This window comes from Lactuca serriola, chromosome 5, assembly GCF_051521515.1.
Source record: "Lactuca serriola cultivar US96UC23 chromosome 5, Lser_US96UC23_V15, whole genome shotgun sequence".
Lineage (NCBI taxonomy): Eukaryota > Viridiplantae > Streptophyta > Magnoliopsida > Asterales > Asteraceae > Lactuca > Lactuca serriola.
The window spans coordinates 65,477,931-65,499,735 of NC_136412.1; the positions used below are offsets into that span (position 1 = coordinate 65,477,931).

Consider the following 21,805-nt stretch of genomic DNA (forward strand, 5'->3'; position numbering starts at 1 on the left):
CAAAGAAATTGTGAGTTTTACCTTCTCATCCAGAAAATCTTCGAAATCCTTGTTCTTGAATTCCAAGCCATTGTCACTTCCTACGTTACGAACCACTTTTCTCAGTTGAACCTCTACTTGTAACACCGAAAGTTTTAAAGGCCAAGAAAGGAAAGAAAACCCTAACTTTAAGGGGGACTCGGCGAGTCCAAGCGGGATCCGGGTCGAGGAGTAAGTGACCGACTCGGCGAGTCGGCCAAGGAGACACGGCGAGTCAGGTCTGTTCGAGGAAAACCCTAAATTTGGGACTTGGGGCCTATTTAAGCGCCTCATTCTCTCCCCTATGGTTCCTTTGCAGCCCCTCTAACCCAGAACACCAAACCCTAGCCGCCATATCCATTTTTGAGCTAATTATTGTCTTGAGGAGTGTTTTAAAGCTTGGAAAAAGAAGAAGGATCTTGAAGGTGCAAGGAGGGGGCTATAGATCTGAGATTGGGGAGATATTTCTGAACATCTGAAGGTATTAAGTCGTTTCCCTTCCTTTAGATCTATTTTGGGTTGTGAGTTTTGGGGCTTTTAGCCATCAGTAGTGATCCATGTGAGTTAGAAGTCGGATCTGGAGTTGCTACTTCAGATCTAAGTGTATTTTGGTCTTGGAAAGCATAAAGTTTCAGCCCTTGAGTTGATTATGGAGCCTCTTTGCCTTAAACCCTAGTTTATGGTGTATTTTGCCTAGATCTCCTTCTCTACACGTAAAGTTTGCAACTTTACGTGAGGAATAGGCTTGGGAAGGGTAGATCTACAGTTTGGAGTCCATGCATGACTCAACAGTCCCCTGCATGTATAGAGATCTGAATGGACTCGGCGAGTCCTTCGAGTGGACTCGGCAAGCAGGATGAAGATGAGGAGGAACTCGACGAGTGGGATGAACAACTCGTCGAGTCAGATGAAGTTGGGTAGGAACTCGGCGAGTTTACTGAAGGTTGTCTTGGACTCGGCGAGTCTGTTCTTGGACTCGGTGAGTCAGGTCGTGAAACCCCCCAAACCCTTCGAGTTTAGACTCGAATCAGTGAGTCGATTGGAGACTCGGTGAGTTGGACAGGTCAGGACTCGGAAATCGGTAGGCTCGGCGTGTCATGGACTGACTCGGCGAATCGAGTCGCAAAGAGAAGGACTCTGAACATATGAACTCGGCGAGTCCCTAGGGTGACTCGGCGAGTAGAGTTGACCTGGAAGGTTGACGTTGACCAGGACTTTAACTTTGACCAGAGTTTACTTGGTTGTCTGTCGGGGGTCAGTTAGACTCAGTGTTGTATTGATAATGGTAGTTCGGGGAGCGAGTGGAGCTGAAGTTTAGAGAGTTGCCGTGCAGCAGCTAGTGGGTTCTTCAGCCAGATCAGCCAATGCAGGTGAGTTTCCCTTGTATGAATGGGTCTACGACCACAATGTCGGCCCATGTAGTTATGAGTAGAAGACCCGGGGGTTAGCCCTAGGCACAGTATGCTAGTATGATTTTCAGGACGAGGTCCAATGATAGAGGGCGGGTGCCCAAGGAATGGTTTATGTGATAGTTTATACTTGTTGTCTGTGTGATACTTGTATGTGCCTGGTAGGGAGGTGAGTGTGGGTGAGGTCTCGTATCTCACCAATAGCAGAGTGTGGATGGTGTTCCACATCTCAGTAGCAGCATGGGTGAGGTCCCATATCTCACCAATAGCAGAGTGTGGATGGTGTTCCACATCTCAGTAGCAGCAGATCAGGGGCGAGGCCCAAGTTAGGGAAGGAGTGAGGGTAGGTTGGGTCCGTACCTCATTATCAGTAAGAGTATGGACGGGGTTCCATGACTCATCAGCAGCAGGATAAGGGTGGGGCCCAGAGATAGGCAAGGCCTTAGGACAGGATCCGTTAGTATGTGTTTAGCTTATGTGATGAAATGTGATATGTTTATGTGCTATTATATGTTAGTGGGCGAGGCCCTGTGACAGGCGGGGCCTAAGTGAAACAGATTTGTATCCGAGCGGGGCTCGAAGCCAGGCGGGGACTGGAGCGGCAGGGCCGTTGTAGCGGGCGAGACCCGAGGTAGGTGGGCGAGGCCCAGGATAGCGAGCGTGGCCCAGTATGTGCAGTATATGGTTATGCATGGTATGTGGTAGGGTGGGGAACTCACTAAGCTTCGTGCTTACAGTTTTCAGTTTTGGTTTCAGGTACTTCCAGTAGCGGAGGGAAGAGCTCGGGGTGATCGCATGGCACACACCATAGATTAGACAGTCTGGGAATGTTTACTCTGATAACGAACATGTATTTTGGAAACTAATACTCAGCTTATGTTTTGAAATGATGAATTTTCTTTAAGTAATGTTTTATTAAAAGAAATTTTTAGCCTTAATTTTTGGGACGTTACAAGTTGGTATCAGAGCCTTGGTTTGAGGGATTCGGACATGCTCTCGAGTGTGTTTGAACTCAAACTGAGGAATCGGTTTAGCAGTTTTCAAAATAAAGAGGACAGTTTTGTAAAAGAGAGTTTTGGGAAGGAAAACAGTTTTAGAAAAGCAAGAATAATCCATAAAGAAAAGAACTTTGAAAAGAGAAAAAGTGTGTGGTGCATGCAATCAACCGAGCTCAAGTAAGTACCCCAAAATACCCATACAATTTATGTTATGATTATCAGTTGATAGAACAGCATGCTAGATTAGGACTAAGGATCTAGGGATGATGCCTTATGTGCCTATTATATGTGTTTTGAGCTGCATGATAGTGCTGATTAGACAGTGGTAGGATAGCTTGTTTAGGTTATGCCTGAGTTTATGAGTTTGTGTTGCATGCTAGTTCAATTTCTTGCTATGTGAATATGATTGCTTGAGTATGTTGTGGTTAGATTTTCCCTTGTCTGAATGTTGTTTGATTTGTGCATTGTGGGATACTGAGTGATGGGAGTTAGCCATTAGGTGGATACGACACGTCACATGTGATCAGGGTTGAATAATCTCAGAGTGTTGGATTTGGTCCTATTGCGCAGCTCTTGTTTGAGTCCAACCGTTGTAGGGACGAGTCTTTTACTTGAAGGATTATCTGAGCCTCGTCACATGTGATGGTATCCAGGTGATGGCTAATTGGCATCACAAGGAGACCTTTAGCAGCTGAGGATTGGTTTGAACTGAGTCAGAGGTTTTCCTAGGGTAAGCCTAGGATGAGATAGTGCTGGGAGCAGTAGTAGTGGTTAAGGGACCTGGTGGAGTCGAAGCAATTCCTGAGGAAAGTACGGATAGATGTGGAAGGTAGTATGGGCCCGTACTACTGAAAGCAGAGGATCCGTACTTGATTCGGGAAAGGCCGAGACAAGACCGGGAAACTGGTGGGGTGTGTTTGGTCTCGCATCAGTGATGAATATTCTAATAGTGGTTGTGGTATATTTTCAGCATGGTGACGTTGCGAGAGAGACCAGTGGGCGGATCAGGCGCCGAAGAGGGATCAGGCTCGGGTTCAGGGGCCGAGCAGCTCGAGGAGCGAATGAGGGGGTTGATATCCGCCGAGGTTAGGCACAGTATTTTGAATCAGACTCCTGTGATCTTTGGCACGGTCAAGGAGGGTATATTGGAGATTTTGGATGAGAGGCTGGGAGCCTTCCGTACTGAGATGATGGCCTTGATGGGAGCGCGTACCTTGACATTTCGGGAGTTCAGGGCTTGCGGGGTACCAGATTATCATGGGGCTAGGGACCCCATTGCTAGCAGCAGATGGTTGGTTGGTGTTGCCAACGCATTCCGTACGAGCCGGTGCCCTGAGGGGGACAAGGTCAGACTCGCTTCCTGTCTTCTGAAGGACAGAGCGAGAGATTGGTGGGAGGAGATTGGTCATGCTTTGCGGGATGATGAGGCGTTGGACGCGATGAGTTGGAGCGATTTCTCGGCCAGGTTCAAGGCGGAGTTTTCGCCGATTATTGAGATGCAGCAGTTGGCACGGGAGTTTCAGGATTTGACGCAGACCACTGAGACTGTGGCGGAGATCACTGCCAAGTTCAGGGAGAGGGCTCTTCTTGTACCGCAGTATGTCGCGGATGAGGAGATGAAGAAGGCCCGATACCATGAGATGTTGAGGGATGACATCAAGGAGTTCGTGAGCAGATCCAGTTGTAAGACGCTGGAACATATGATTTCTCGGGCTAGAGAGAGGGAGATTGATTTAGAGCAAATCCGAAAGAGGAAGCCGGATGAGGTTCAGGTAACTGCAGGTTCGGGCAAAAGGCCCAAGGGATCGGATTCGAGATCGAGGGATTATCAGGACCGCAGCCGGTGCAGGAAGTGTGGTAGGGAGCATGGGGGCGCGTGCAGGAGTGGTAGCGGTGGTGATTCTGGCTGTGTCAAGTGCGGTCGGGCTGGTCATTTCAGCAGGGATTGTACTGTTACCACCGCGCAGGGATCAGACTTGTTATGTTTTCACTGCAATCAGCGGGGCCACAAGAAGGCACAGTGCCCCAGTTTGTTTTCAGCAGGACGGGTGATGGCACCTACCCCTGCAACTTTGAGGATCACAGACGGCCGTCAGGCCGTGCAGAGGCGCCTGCGGTAGGAGGCAGAGCTCTTCAGATGACTACCTTGGAGGCGCGATCAGCACCAGACGTTGCAGGTATACGATGTCTGTTTTCAGTTCTTTTATTTGTGCATGATTATATTGTTATGGTCTTGCATCATTATCGGTATGAGTACTTTATTTTTGATCATTTGATTGTGATCGAGTTATATGCCATCTGCATACCTTGGTTATTCGAAGGGTAGTGAGGGGATGTGCCCTATTGGAGAAGGTTACATAGGATGCAATAACTGTAGCATGCTTGGGAGGGACTTGGTATGTCTCGCTAGATCGGAGTTGTATAGTGTTAGAAATGGATTGGTTAGATCCCTAGCTATGGTGAGCTTGGGTTCCTCAGCAGATCGATTATGGAATGGTAGCAAGGATTTCTTTTGAGTATTGAGCAACAAGGGGTAAGCGGGATCGAAGTGGGGGAGAATCCTCCGAGTGTGAAAAGGTAGGAGCACGCAGACCCAGAATGAGTGTGCGACCTCCGAGAAGGAAAAGAAGTGGTTCAGCATTTGATGGATTGAGGACTTCAGGGTTAGGAGTTTGAGAAACTCCCCATTAGCTAGTGCATGTGATGGCAATGGTTAGTTCATGGTTGGGAATTCAGGCTGTGAATCGCCCGTAGGACTCGAGAGAGTCGGAATGAGGATCTTGAGAGCTAATGGCACATGGGTGCCTTCGCATTAGTATTTATTGGTAGAAAGTGATGTAAGACTACGGGGCAGTCGTAGCATTCACTAGCAGTTAGTGGTGGAAGTGATGTAAGACTACGGAGCAGCTGTAGCATTCACTAGCAGTCAGCAATGGATGGTGATGTAAGACTACGGGTAAGTCGTAGCATTCCTTAGTAGCTTCGATAGCGGAGTTGGGGCGAGGCCCTTACCTCCTAGTGATCGGACGGGGATCAGGAATGGGTAGTGGATGAGAATGATAGGGAGTTTGCCTATATAGCCCTAGAGAGGTGAGACCTTGGGAGGCCGCTCCAGGATATGGTTGGGTGAGACCCGTGGGCGAGGCCCGAGCGAGAGTGATTAGATTAGTGGGACTAGAAGGATAGAGGCGGGTGGGACCCGTGGGCGAGGCCCATGAGTTTTAGCAACGCAGGTGGGACCTGGTAGGGACCTTAGAGTCAAGTTAGGGGATCGGGGATCCCAGGATTGTAGTTCCTGAATGGCAGAATAAGTTGAGCAGTTAAAGGTGGTCGAAGTTTCTTCGGAAGTCGCTGGGAGAGACTAGTGGTGGTGTCGGGACTAGCTACCGGTGGGAGCCGGTAATCCAGACATTGATAGGTTGGTAGGGACCAGTGTGGTCTCAGTTCATACGGAAGGCAGGAAAGGAATAACAGGATTTTCAGTCAGTAGTACTGCGGGTAAGCAGTGTATGGTGGAATTCAGTTAGTTGAATCGAGGGGTGCTCGACACCAGGTTTTGATAGAGAAGAGTGTCAGTGGTTACTGACGGTGATGACCCATACTGGACATAGTGGGGATGATGGATTGGTGAAGATAGGATCTTCACAGTGACAGAGGAAATAGTTGGTTGTGGAGCATCGCCTTGGGAAGGCAAGAGAATCGCGAAAGGAAAGAAGGGGTCAACCCCTATGAGTTCAAGTGCAGTACTAGGAGAGCACCAGAAGGATGGTCGATTGAGTAAGTTGTGTTTCTAAGTTGTTCAAGGTCAGGTTTGACCCGAGGTTTTTATCCGCGAGGATTATATTAGTCAGAATGACCGGGTGGAAGAACAGCGAAGGTAGACAGCTGGTGTTGGGGTAGTTGGTGGGTTTTGGAAGCAGAGCCCAGACGGTGGGCCATAGCAAACTTCGAGGACGAAGTTTAGTTTAAGTGGGGGAGAGTTGTAACACCCAAAGTTTTAAACGCCAAGAAAGGAAAGAAAACCCTAACTTTAAGGGGGACTCGGCGAGTCCAAGGAAGAACTCGGCGAGTCCAAGCGGGATCCGGGTCGAGGAGTAAGTTACCGACTCGGCGAGTCGGCCAAGGAGACACGGAGAGTCAGGTCTGTTTGAGGAAAACCCTAAATTCGGGACTTGGGGCCTATTCAATCACCTCATTCTCTCCCCTAGGGTTCCTTTGCATCCCCTCTAACCCAGAACACCAAACCCTAGCCGCCATATCCATTTTTGAGCTAATTATTATCTTGAGGAGTGCTTTAAAGCTTGGAAAAAGAAGAAGGATCTTGAAGGTGCAAGGAGGGGGCTATAGATCTGAGATTGGGGAGATATTTCTGAACATCTGAAGGTATTAAGTCGTTTCCCTTCCTTTAGATCTATTTTGGGTTGTGAGTTTTGGGGCTTTTAGCCATGGGTAGTGACCCATGTGAGTTAGAAGCCGGATCTGGAGTTGCTACTTCAGATCTAAGTGTATTTTGGTCTTGGAAAGCATAAAGTTTCAGCCCTTGAGTTGATTATGGAGCCTCTTTGCCTTAAACCCTAGTTTATGGTGTATTTTTCCTAGATCTCCTTCTCTACACGTAAAGTTTGCAACTTTATGTGAGGAATAGGCTTGGGAAGGGTAGATCTACAGTTTGGAGTCCATGCATGACTCAAAAGTCCCCTGCATGTATAGAGATCTGAATGGACTCAGCGAGTCCTTTGAGTGGACTCGGCGAGCAGCATGAAGATGAGGAGGAACTCGACGAATGGGATGAACAGCTCATCGAGTCAGATGAAGTTGGGTAGGAACTCGGCGAGTTGGATGAACAACTCGGCGAGTTTACTGAAGGTTGTCTTGGACTCGGCATGTCTGTTCTTGGACTCGGCGAGTCAGGTCGCGAAACCCCCCAAACCCTTCGAGTTTAAACTCGAATCAGTGAGTCAATTAGAGACTCGATGAGTTGGACAGGTCAGGACTCGGAAATCGGTAGGCTCGGCGAGTCATGGACTGACTCGGCGAGTCGAGTCGCAAAGAGAAGGACCCTGAACATATGAACTCGGCGAGTCCCTAGGGTGACTCGGCGAGTAGAGTTGACCTGGAAGGTTGACGTTGACCAGGACTTTGACTTTGACCAGAGTTTACTTGCTTGTCTGTCGGGGGTCAGTTAGACTCAGTGTTGTATTGATATTGGTAGTTCGGGGAGCGAGTGGAGCTGAAGTTCAGAGAGTTGCCGTGCAGCACCTAGTGGGTTCTTCAGCCAGATCAGCCAGTGCAGGTGAGTTTTCCTTGTATGAATGGGTCTACGGCCACAATGTCGGCCCATGTAGTTATGAGTGGAAGACCCGAGGGTTAGCCCTAGGCACAGTATGCTAGTATGATTTTCGAGACGAGGTCCAATGATAGAGGGCGGGTGCCCAAGGAATGGTTTATGTGATAGTTTATACTTGTTGTCTGTGTGATACTTGTATGTGCCTGGTAGGGAGGTGAGTGTGGGCGAGGTCCCGTATCTCACCAATAGCAGAGTGTGGATGGTGTTCCACATCTCAATAGCAGCAGATCAGGGGCGAGGCCCAAGTTAGGGAAGGAGTGAGGGTGGGCTGGGCCCGTACCTCACTATCAGTAGGAGTATGGACGGGGTTCCATGACTCATCAGCAGCAGGATAAGGGTGGGGCCCAGAGATAGGCGAGGCCTTAGGAAAGGATCCGTTAGTATGTGTTTAGCTTATGTGATGAGATGTGATATGTTTATGTGCTATTATATGTTAGTGGGCGAGGCCCTGTGACAGGCGGGGCCTAAGTGAAATAGATTTGTATCCGAGCGGGGCTCGAAGCCAAGCGGGGCCTGGAGCGGCGGGGTCGTTGTACCGGGCAAGGCCCGAGGTAGGTGGGCGTGGCCCAGTATGTGCAGTATATGGTTATGCATGGTATGTGGTAGGGTGGGGAACTCACTAAGCTTCGTGCTTACGGTTTTCAGTTTTGGTTTCAGGTACTTCCGGTAGCGGAGGGAAGAGCTCGGGGTGATCGCATGGCACACACCATAGATTAGACAGCCTGGGAATGTTTACTCTGATAACGAACATGTATTTTGGAAACTAATACTCAGCTTATGTTTTGAAATGATGAATTTGCTTTAAGTAATGTTTTATTAAAAGAAATTTTTAGCCTTAATTTTTGGGACGTTACACTACTTGCTTTATGAAGAGCTTGAGCTTAGGAGTTGCCTCTGATTTTTGCTTCAAGAAGAATACCCATGTGAAGCGAGAGAAGTCGTCAACTATGACAAGAATGTACTTGTTCCCACCAATGCTTTCAATAGAGGAGGGACCGCATAGATCGATATGTAACAGCTCTAATGGTTCTATCACCTTTGTGTTGATAATAGAAGGATGACTTTGTCGACTTTGCTTTCCCATTTCACAAACTGCACATAAATGTTCTTTGTCGAATTTGAGAATTGGAAGACCTCTAACATGATCTCCTAGTACCATCTTGTTGATATCTTTGAAATTGAGATAAGAGAGCCTTCGATGCCATAACCAGCTTTCGTCTGAGTGTGCCTTCGCTAGCAAGCAAACTGCTGGTTTCCCTCAAACTGGATTGAGGTTTAAAGGGTACATTTCCCCCTTTCGCTTCGACTTCATTAGTATGTTATTTGACTTCTTTTCGACTATCTCTGAGCCTTCATCATCAAAGGATACCTTCAATCCGGTCCCAACTACTAGCTGTGATACACTGATGAGGTTGTGCTGCAATCCTTCAACGTATACGGCCTTTCTGATTGAGAAATCACCATTCATAATCATTCCATAGCCTTTTATAGTGCCAAATGAATTGTTGTCGTACTTCACTGTTCCACCAACCTTGAGAGAGCGAAAATCCATCAGTTCTTCCCTTCGACCTGTCATGTGACGCGAGTAGCCACTGTCAATGTACCATTCTTCGTCAAACTGCTCGTCACGTATAACCTGCAAAATATCAAGCAGATTTAGGAACCCAAAGTTTCTTGGGTCCGTGTGAGCCATTTACAGGATAGGGAATAGTAAGAGAAACATCAAACATAAAAGTTCTTTTTATTAGAGTTGTTTCATCGTTTCTTTTTATTGTAAAATCTTTGATTTTGTTTTTCTTAGATTCATTTGATTTGGATGTAGGATTCGAAATTTTGACGTCAGCATGCTTTTGGATCTCTTTCGGGCATTTGTTGTCTTCTGGAAAGAGCTTTCCTTTCCCCCTTTGAATCTTTTGAAGGATAAGAATTAGAATGTGAATGAGAAGAATAAGGTTTAGAAGCAGTATTAGATCCTCGATTATTGCTCTTCCATGGTTGAGAACGGGAACATTCTTCCCTTTGGTTCGTCTGATCGAACTTAGGACCAAACCCATCCTTTCGGCTGCTATTATGTTGAGGACTGAAACCTTTCTTTCGGTTGCTTACTCATTGAGGATCGAAATCCTCCTTTCGTTTGCTTTCATGCTGAGGACCAAAACCTTCCTTTCGGTTGCATTCATGCCGAGGATCGAAGCTTTCCTTTCGATTGCTTCTTGGTTCTCCTCGTGACTTATGTGTCTTTTCATACCTTATGTAGTGAGGATTCTGAGATCGCCAAAACTGTTTTCTTTCTGAGAGATTCTTCTTGTATCTCAGATTACGTTGGTGTTTTCATTCTGCCACCTGGTTTGGATTTTTATGAATATTGGCATTTTTCTTCAGTACTTGAGCATGGCTTTCGCTCTTTGATGAACACGTCTCACTGGAAGTTATCACTGGTTCGCCCGAAGATGTTTTGGTGCCACTTGCGCTTGGTACATCATATCTTGTAGGTTCATTAAGTGGTTCCGGCACATACCTACCCTTCACTCTCCATGAGGTTTTCTGAGATAGGCCTTTTGTTTCATCAGCATTATCTATTGGTGCTGACCAGAAGAACTCCTCACATCCATTTGCATTGTCTTCTTCTACCATTGTTGTCAGTTCTACTGTTTGTTGAGGTGTGACTCCCTGAACTGTGTAGACTTGATTTGGAGTGGTTTGAACCTTTTGATATACAACCGCATTTTCCTTGAGGATTTTGGTCTTGTCTGTCGATGAGCGAGCGAACTCAACGGAGTTTTCAGAGATTAGATTTTTATTACTTTCGGGTTCGCTTTTGACAAATTCAGAACAGTCCACCACGTCCTCTACAGAGATTTCACTCATGTCATCATCCTCATTAAGTTCAAAAGCATTTTCAACATCAATTTTATTTTCTGAACTTAATTTAGCATTCAACGAGTCAAATTTCTGTACAGTTTCGGTTCTTAGTTTCAATTTATCATTTTCATCTAACAGATTTTTGAGCATGTCCTTATGGTCTTTTGACTTTATGTAGGACTCTATTTTGTCAAGACCAATTTTGTAGGCAGGAGAGATTTCGTCAGAAGATACAACATTTTAACAGTTGTAAGCTTCGGCATCGACTTCATCCTCCTTTAACTCAAGGAAGGGTAAAATCATGCGATGTATCTTCTTTCCTATTTCACAATCGAGATGCAATTGAGTGATGTTAAAATATAGCCTTTTAGCAATCAAACACAAAACGTTTCACTGTTGTAAAAGCTTAAGATTGTCTCGTTGCAAATAGATTGACTCATCCCTAGACCTAATTAATTATTTCTCCTTCTACTCGATCCAGATCCTCCTCTCCTCACTCTTCGACGATATCCTGCTAATTTGATCAGTCAAGTTAGAGTTTTTGACACGAGTTTGGGTAAGACTACTACTTAAACTAGAAAATTTAGATTTTAAGCTATTTAGTTCCTTTTCATAGTTAGTAATAGGAATTTTCAGAGAAGTAAGAATATTTTGTACCTTCTTGACCGACTCATCACATTCGTTGATCTGTGTACTGACAGGTTTCGCAGCGAAACACCTGTCCTCTCGTTCCTTCTCATCTTCCAGTCCACCATATGTTGTGTATCCTCGCACCGGTGATACTCCTTCCGTCACCATCAAACATCTTCCTGTGGCATATTCTTCTTTCACCAGCATAGCCTTGCCATGCGTCGGCTTTCTCACTTCTTCGTCCTCTGAATCTGTGGACCATACCTGCACTCCACCAAATTCATCATTGTCACCTATATCCTGTACAATCAAAGCATTCATGGTGTTATTGTTAGCTGCTGATTTTCTTTTCTTGATCTCCTCCAATCGTCTCAGGAGGTTCGCTTCCTCATCGTCCTCATCAACCTTTTCTGCCTTTTTCTTCAGCATGCAGTCTTTGGCAAATTTATTCTTGCCTCCATGATAATGGCAATCAAAGCCTGAGTCACCACCAATCTTCGTCTCCTTCTTGGATTCTTTTGACTTTGAACCCATCTTCGGTTCCTCCTTCACTTTCTTGGAATTATAACTTCCCTGCCAGTTTCGGTTCTTGTTGACTGGGAACTTTCTTTTAATAAACTTTCTTGGATTGGAAACCATCAGGGCATACTCTTCACCAGTTAGATCATAGTCAGCAAGATCCAATTCTTCTTCTTCTTCAACCACACCTTTTCCTTTTGAAATAAGAGCTAATGACCCCAAACTGGAAACCACGTTCGTTTCCTTTGACACCGCACTTTCATGGGACTTCAGAGTTCCCACCAGTTTCGCCAGAGAATATGATTTGAACTGTTCGTGTGCCTTCACTGTGGACACAACTGTCATCCATTCGGGTCTAAGACTGTTCATGAAGGTAACCTTGAGTTCAATAACCTTCCTTTCGATCCCGTGCTTTATCATCTTACTGAGAAGATGATTAAACCGATCAAAGGCCTGAATGAGTTTCTCTTCAGGCTTCTATTTGAAATCACCAAATTCAGAAAGCAGAAAGGTTTGAATCGAATGTTCCAGATCTTCATCAGTAGAATATAATTCTTTCAACCTATCCCATATCTCTTTTGTTGTGGCACATGAACTCACCAATCAAAACGTATCGGACTGTAAAGCAAACCTAATCATTCTTAAGGCTTTGATGTTGCACTGAAACTTCTCTTTCTCGTCTTGAGGAATATCTTTCACATCATTCACGAGCTGGTTTTACTCCTTTTGAGTGTTGACAATCTTTGAAGTGCTTGAGTGAGCAAACGGACCAACTGTGATTGCTTCCCAGATCAAGTACCCATTATCCTCTGAGCCGATGACATAATCTTTGAAGTGGTGCGTCCAAACTTCATAATCCTGAGTGTATACGATTGGAATCCTTGTCGTTGATCCAATACTGTTGGAGATGTTGATTAGATTGGTTTGCGAATCATCCATAGACATTGTGATGATGTTTGATTGATAACCTGTTTAAGATCAGACTTGTAATTTATCGTTAGAGTGAGATCGATAATTAATGAGATACTCCAATTTGGAATGACGGCTCAATTAATATCAATCAATGCGGAAAAACCCTAATAATTTCTTCAACAGAAGAGATGTGTATAAATTACACACCCTCCTGCTCTGATACCAATTGATGAGATTTAATCTCTAGATCGTTTAGATCTTTCACAGGTATATTGATAAAGAACAAACAAATCAATCACAATATGATTAAGAACACAGTATGGAATCAATATGAAGCTTATGATTCAAATATAGTCACGCCTCAGCAGAGCTCGATAAAGAACTTCCACTGTAGAGGCGAGCTAGCGTTTACAATACTTTGATGAGAAAGATAATAAAAGCGTTACTAACTAAGGATGCATGCATGCACCTTAAATACTAAAACCCTAGAATAAAAACAATCACGGTTGGACAAGCCCCAACCGGATACCAAAACTGGGCTAAGGATCGAGCCCATGACGCAACACTATAAGCCCAACAAATACCAATCAAATTGAGAATATTTTCGTGACTCCATTCTCCAAAAAAGATTGCATCATTCGCATAGAAGAAATGAGATAAACGGAAATCTTTGTCACCAATATTAATGTCATGTAACTCTTCCATTGCAACTATAAAAAGAAAATGAGAAAGAGGATTAAATTAACACAATCCCCATTTTATAGAAAATTCATGAGTGAGGCTCCCATTTATCAAAATTGAAGACCGGATATTAGTAAGATAACCCCGAATTAAATCATACCACTTCTCAGAAAAAACCCATGCTTTCATAATTGAGAAAAAATAATCCCACGAAAGGAATCATAAGCCTTCTCGAAATCATCTTTAAAAACCATACATTTTTTCTTCTTTCTTACACTAGTCCACCACCTTAGTAACAGTCAACAGGTCATCTAAAATTTATCTATCTATGACAAAAGCAAACTCCTATAAACAACAACTTTAGCAAATAAATGTGTTGGACTAATGTTTCCGCCACCCCCACTTTGAAAAGCAACTATGAACACGAATTAAGGTTATCACATTTAAATTAGCTTAATGCATATCACAAACTTTTATATATTATCACAAATTAAAGTTATCACATCTAAATAAACCCATCAGATACGTGATCACCCAAAACGTAGAAGAAAGATAATGAGATATATAGCTAAGGCTATGTTTGGTGTGCTGGTTGAAAAGCTAGTTGATAACTGAGAAGCTAGCTGTTAAATAAAAAGCTAGCTGGTAGCTGAAACGTTAGATGATAAAAAATTACGTTTAGTAAAACTAGCTTAAAAGCTAGCTGAAAAATATAAAATAACATAAAGGACATTTAAAAGAATGTGTTTCTATAATTAATTAAAGGGTATATTTGGAAGAAAAAAATTTAAAACTCCTAAAAAGCTAGTCTAAGTAGCTTTTTGAAAAATATAGCTTAAAAATTACTTTTTGGCTTGCCAAACATGACTACTTAAAAAAGCTCAAAAAATAAGATAGTTTATCAACTAGTTCTAGCGCGCCAAACACAACCTAAGGGTATTATGGTCAATATAAATTTCATTAATAATTAAAAAGATATTAAATAACAACAAATGATTAAAAAATGTTTAAAAGAAGGTTTTGGGACAATATAATATTTTGAATGTTTATTTATGGTATATATGATATTTTAATTTTAGACAAAGTAAATATGGTATTTTCTTCTTTGTTTAGGGTTATATATAAAATTCTCCAAAGAAAAAGAAAGAAAACTTTTTAATGATTCAAAGACAATTCCATTGTTATATTATTTGATTATCATGTAAACATAATTAAGAATAGAGGAATATATCTTAAACAAATATTCATAATGATTCATACATAACCTCTATGTCAAGTCATCACATTTAATGCAATCATGAACATTCATATGAAAAGATATGAACATGGTTAACACATGAACACAAAAGTAATCATATTTCGATACCACAAATTGATAAAAACATCATAAATTCAATGAACAAAAAAAATAATCATACTCTAATATCATATATTGCCATATTGATGTAAATAAAGCGAAGTTGTAGAGCCTGAGGGACCAATGGACCATATATTGATATAAGCCCATGTTTAGATTTAGTTAGCTTGTTATATTTAATATAAAAAATAAATATATTTATAAATTCACATTATAAGATTGGTTAATAATAACCAAATTATTTATAGATACTTACATGGACCGAGATCATCCATCAAGAGCTTACAATAATTAAGTCACAGTTTAAGTGATTATGAATACATTAAGTAATAATTCCTTTAGACCATTTTACCCCCATCGATCTAATTTCATCTAACGTATACATACACCATTATTGTTACTATATATATTTACCTTCTACATCAGCAGTTAGCAGTCTTTTGGTGTCGTAGGATCAGCAAGAGACTCAGGGGGCAGAATCGTCTTTTCATCAAACCCCCAGAATTGTGAAGCTTTCACATCATCCCTAGCCATTAATTTTGAAAACTCTTGGTGATCATACTTCATTGTCGCCTTTCCACCAAACTCAGTTGGAAGATTATCAACATCAAAATATGATTTCATGAGCTCCACACTCTCTTTATTTTTCGGGTACACAAATTTAACCTTTTGGAATGTTTTCGGATCCAAGAAATATTTAACAATCTGTATATCGATAAGGTAGATGATGTATAACTAATTCTCCAATTGGGAATTTGGAATGTATGTTTATGTGAATGAATATTGGAAAAAGAAAAAACGAACCTTCCAAAATGCTTCGAATATTCGTGGTGGACTGTATAAAATTGCAATAGCTAGCCTCTGGGGATAGTGGTTTTGTAGTATACTGATTGTGTCTCGAGCGGTTTTAATTGAGACATTGACGCTGAAAGATAATCCGGTAAAGTCTATTAACCACACCATTTCTTCTTGCCCTTCTGGGAGATTTAGGATAGCGTTCTCCATCATGTATACTAGATGTCTAATTTGCCCGTCCATTGATGTTGTATTCTACAATAAGTGTCAGCACCATCAGTCGACAAGACATGACATAACAGGTTGTACTGCGTTTCACGTGCATTCAACTGGACCGCGACTGACTAGAATGTGACAAAAGTTACACTTTTTTGTCTCGCCGAAAAAGGTGGAACAAGGTGGAACATGACTCACTATCGATCTCTCGTCTGTGTGAAAGACGTAAATGCCCTTCTCATCTTCATCATCAAAAATAGTCATAGAAAGCTTGTTTAGTCCAGTCCAGTCACGTTATGTCCCGTCCTGAGTAACAAGCGCAGCCTTCGGCTGCGCTTGTTACAAAGGACATGACTAGACAGGACGAGGCTGGACAAGCTTTCTATAACTATTTTTGATGATGATGATGAGAAGGGCATTTAAGTCTTTCGCACAGACGAGAGATCGATAGCGAGCCATGTCCCACCTTGTTCCACCTTTTTGGGCGGGACAAAAAAGTGTAACTTTCGTCACATTTGCATCAATCTCGGTCCAGTCCAATGCATGTGAGACGCAGTACAACTTGTTCTGTCATGTCTTTCCTGCGTAACAAAATGGATCTCAAAGGATAAAGTAAGAAGTTTATGGAATTAAGGATCATATAATCACCTGCAATCCAGGTTTCATTATGAGAATAGTCCTTCCAAACCGATCATGAAAATTTGCTCTAAACAGTTTCCCAGTTTCACTTTCAACTGCAATTTCTTCCTAACAAGTGAGACAAAAACAATACTGTCGTAAAGATAGTTAATATTTCATTTAAAGAAACATCAAGATGTATGTGACACTGTCACTTACCCAGCGGATTTCTTCTGGTTTATAGGTAGATCGCCATGTAAGGGTCTCTTCCAACATTTTTTTTGCTTTCTCTACATTCCAATTACGAGCTTCCAGATATCTTTTCAAGCATGCATCAGTACAATATAATAAATTTCGCCCAGAAAGTGGACCAATAGCCGATTTCAGCTCGTTGACCTGCAGAGATTGAAAAAAAAAATGACCAATTTTCATAAAAATTAGAAATGCTGAAGCAAATTATTGATATTCCAACAAAGAGGTTATAAAACGAGAGAAAAATGATAATTTTCCGCTTGTACTTACCTTAATTTCAGGTTGCTGTTCAAGATGTTCCTGCTCTTGTTGTTTCTGAGAAGTCCCATGACGACGAAACATGGAAGCGATGATAAATTTGTGCTAACTACAGATGGAAAATTAAATCGATTTAGATAGTCGGATAATTTGTTGTAAAATTGCATACATGGATTCAAAGCAATTCCAAACCAATTGGAACTGATAACGTGAGGAGATGCATATTCGATTGAACAAACGATGATTCAATTTGAACGAAAAAGGGGTACGATGGTGAAATTGTATACAAATTGATTGAAATTAAACCTAATTTCATAAATTCGAAAGCAAGAACTACAGCAGGATGCTTCAATCTACTTCCAAAAAGTAAGCTTAAATTAATCGTACTGCAAGATTAAACAATTAAACAGTAATCTTGATCTCCTCTTTCATTTTTTTCTTTAATCAAGCACTCGAAGATCAGTGAAGAACCTTATACTATACATAATTACATATATGGATCATGAGATCTATTAAAACACCCACAGTATAGAATTCGAAATTAAATCAGTAAATTACTAGCCTTTAGCATAAACACAAGCTTATAAAATCATTACAGATACGATTTCTTTTGAAAAGTAGTTCTGATTCAGAGATGAAAAGAGAGAAAATACCGGTGTACGCAGGCTATAGATGAGTGTGTGTAATAACGTTCCACGAAATATCTGGGAAGCCACAAAAGAATGCATGTGCCTGAAGGGGTTATGTCAATATTTTGGGTGAAACATTTTTGATAAATAACAGAAAAAGATTTAATGATTTATTCAACAAATAATAAAAAGGTTTTTTATTAACATCTAACTAATTCCAAAGCATGACAAGGCGTAAATATAAATAGACCTTCTCGAAAAACCAAATGGTGATGCTGTTAGATGTGTGATAAGGTAGTTTTTTCTTTCCATATGCATTTTTTTAGACAGATAAGGATTTTGTTAAAAGTTAGATATAATATTTCTAAAAGCTTGATATATTTGATATAGATTTATATTTATTTAATAATATAATTATAAATCAATATAAAATTACCATCTTACATTAAGTTTTGAAAAATATTATAACTCAGTAAACATGTAAAACTTGAGGCATAACCATGTTGTCATGTCACTGCTCACGATTTTTAAACTTTATAATTGCCATGAGTTAATGTCACGTTTAAAACAAATATATATATATATATATATATATATATATATATATATATATATATATATATATATATATATATATAATTAATTTAAAGAATAAAAAGACAATAATAAAATAACGAAGTAAAATAGGTATTTTTGAATTTTATAATAAAAGTTTTTAATTGAAATAGACTTCTATAAATTCAAATCCAAATCGATTAATGTAAAATTTTCGATGTCCAAATCTAGTGCATGCATCGGAGTTTATCAAAATTAATGTGAAAGAAAGTTTTGATTTTGATGTTGCAATGAATGTACTTGTTTTCTAAAATGAAAGGTTAATGAAATTTTGTCGACTGATTATTAAGAATATCCTCAATGCACTCTCATTTGTTATTTTTTTCAATCATATCCTATTTATTCCCTTATTTTGGAAGATATAAATAGTATTACACCAAACATGAAATAATACTATTTATTCCTCTCAAAATGATGAACTTTAAGACTAGGTTTTAGTCTCTTTTTTTATGTATTTGTATAATTTTAGTTTATTTTTATTTATTAGTTATAATTCAAATATAATATTTAATATTTATAATATTTTGTTAGATATTAAATTTTTTTAATTAATTATAAATATAAAGTTTGTTTTTTTGTATCAAATTCATGTACAAATTTAAATATATATTGAAATTTTAAAATATGCTAATGTATTTTACAAGTGTATTCTAAATATAATTTTATTTATTTAATATTATTATAATGAAAAAAAGAGAATATATATATATATATATATATATATATATATATATATATATATATAGAGAGAGAGAGAGAGAGAGCTACGTTCAAATATTCTAATTAATTATTGTGCAGATATCGTATGCTATGATAATTACTAAGAGAATAAGTTGTTTAGCAATACGAATACGTTTCACCTTACAAAAATATCGTCATTTTCATGCATTCTCGCTAATTAGTATTAATTTATGTTCTCACACATCGTTTTTCACTCATTTTCATTCAGACAGAATATGACCCAATAAACATTCGGACAAATTCTGACAAACATGAGAATAATAATAATAAGTGTATAATAACCTTATAGATGATTTAATTAGTGAAATGTGTGTTAATGACAATAGTTATGTAAGATTGAACGTATTTATATTATCAAACAACATATTTTCTTTATTATTCTCATAGCATACGATATCCACACAATAATTAGTTATAATAGAATAACCTAAGCCTATATATATATATATATATATATATATATATATATATATATATATATATATATGACATCCTTTAATTTTCAAAACCAAAAAGGAACTTTTTTAACTCTTTAAAAAAATATGATATTTTATTTGCGAAAAATCTCATAATATAAAAATATCTTTGAAAACAAAGATTATCATAAATAAAATCCTAAGGATATCATAATTAATACAGATATATAAGTTACAGTGTAAAGACCTAATGATCTTGAACACTATTGCAGATTGTCTCTTAATCACTCAACATCATAATCAAGTTCAAACAGCTTAAGTCTTTATACATGTGATGCATACAAACTAAGGGAGTCAGGTTGGGAAATTTGGTAAGCACGTAAGGTTTTCAACCCACAATATTATTATTATTTTGTTGTAAATATATAACACCAAACAGATTAATCTGGTTACTCATTCTTGTTATTCTCACTCTTCGATCTTAAAATGATAATCTTAATGGACCTATCCTAAAGGATCTATGTATCAACGAGCAGACAATGTTGCCTAATGATCTTGAACACTATTGCAGGCTGTCTCTTGATTTCAAGTAGCTTAAGTCTTTATACATGTGATGCATACAAACTGAGCGGGTCAGGTTAGGAAACCTAGTGAGCACATAAGGTTGTCAACCCATAATATTATTATTATATTGTTGTACATATATATTACATTAACAGCTTAATCCTGATTACTTATTCTCGTAATTCTCACACTTCGATCCTAAAATGATAATCTTAAGGGGCCTATCCTAAAGGATCTATGTATCAACAAGCAAACAATGCTGCCTCGGAGATTCCTAACCTAACCCGCTCCATCTTTTGGTGACCTGGCTCCGGTACTTTTCTACTGGTGACCTGAGAATACAAGTTATTTTGAAAGCGAGTATCAGCTTTAAAGCTGGTGAGATCATAAGTATATTAGTGTCTGAGTTTGTATGAAAGCATTTGTAAGATGTTTGTAAGATGTAATGTATAAGTATTGTAAAGTTTGTATTTGTTTGAACTATCCTAGAAAACCCTATGTTTCCTACTAAGAGTAGCCTTCTACCAAGGCATCTAGTAAGAGTGTGTATTTTCCCAATCCGACTATCATTAACCAAAAATATAGTTTTTACATTACCGTGCATCGTGTAAATGTTCACGAAGTGAATGTAATGGGATAAATATTATAGTACTGTAGTGTTGTATTATGTAACTACTGATGTACTAACTACCTTAAACCAATTGTTATTTAAAGTACCATGTGATCGGCCTGTACCCTGCTACCGACTCAATAGTAAAACGACAATGTAAGACGCCGTAAGAAATGACATTTGGCACCCGTAGACTTGCAAGTTCCACTGTAGCGAGCAGCAAGGTGTAGGATAGTCAATCCAATATAGATCTATACGCAAACTCATACTCTCCCTAATTACGGAGATTCTGGATACAAAAACGGTCATGGCAGGTAGTGCCATGACCCGTTTAATGGCTCACATAACCGAATGTAATGTATGTGCTAGCTGTATTGTGTGTTCTTTCTCTATCTAGCATGTATGTTTGTTTCTCATCATTATGTATTATGTTTGTTTCTCATCACTATGTATTATGTTTGTTTCTCATCACTATGTATTATGTTTGTTTCTCTTCACTATGCATTATGTTTGTTTCTCATCACTATGTATTATGTTTGTTTCTCATCACTATGTATTATGACTCATGTATGAACTGAATCTTTGTATGATTCATTGTTCTAGTATTAGTATTAGTAAAACCCTAAACTACGCCTATTGATGTTTACTAGTAATATAACTTGTACGTATGAACATGGAAGTATACCCTTGCTACCCAAGGGTATTGAAATTACTGGAAGAACCTTTATGACTATATATGTACACTTGATATATAACTAATAGTTAAACGACCTTCGGACGGATACCCGATACCCCACCAGACCACATCCCAACGGGGAAAAGGAAATAAGGCGGGTTAGACTTCTTAAGTCCTTCAAACATTACTTATATAACTATACATATCTAGGCATGCAATTTGATAATAAGTATAAAAGAGCTTAAGTATAAGTATTTGATAAGTAAAACGGTTTGAAGCAAAATAGTTTGATAAACAGTTTGAACAGTAAGAAAATCACTGGTTTTGTAGTTATTAATCACATGTGATTGATGTAATAACTATAAGTATTTAACTTGTATCCCCCCCATAAAGCATTTAAAAACATTTAAAATATTGATTAAGGGGTATGAACTCACCTATAGTGAGTGGTACGGATGAATTGAAGATGTAGGATTGCTAGGTGTCAAGTGATGTCTTGAACACACTCTATGATCCTAGTTAACATATAATATCACATATATGTATCCAATTACTGTTTAAACAACTAATAAAAAAAGTCAAGACACCCTAGGACATGCTAAACACCTTATACAAGTGTTACAAGTCTCAAGGATTGCATCTAAGTGTTGTAGGGAAAGGCTAGTGTGTTTGCGGTTCAAGG

At 39.7% G+C, this 21,805-nt stretch overlaps 1 protein-coding gene across 3 annotated transcripts; it reads right to left on the bottom strand.

Annotated features, from left to right (window-relative positions):
- Positions 1-14,928: 14,928 nt before the first annotated feature.
- On the bottom strand, positions 14,929-17,679 carry LOC145052564 (uncharacterized). Of its 3 annotated transcripts, none has more exons than XM_079000396.1 (6): positions 17,526-17,679; positions 16,885-16,981; positions 16,582-16,758; positions 16,393-16,491; positions 15,538-15,783; positions 14,929-15,438 (listed from the first exon to the last, which is right to left on the bottom strand). In XM_079000396.1, exons 2-6 carry the CDS (start codon positions 16,954-16,956, stop codon positions 15,163-15,165), a joined length of 870 nt encoding a protein of 289 aa, XP_078856522.1. In that variant the 5' UTR covers positions 16,957-16,981; positions 17,526-17,679; the 3' UTR covers positions 14,929-15,162. The 3 variants fall into 3 exon arrangements, with proteins under 3 accessions (XP_078856522.1, XP_078856523.1, XP_078856524.1); XM_079000397.1 differs by lacking the exon at positions 17,526-17,679 and adding an exon at positions 17,435-17,523; XM_079000398.1 differs by lacking the exon at positions 17,526-17,679 and adding an exon at positions 17,469-17,489.
- Positions 17,680-21,805: the final 4,126 nt, after the last annotated feature.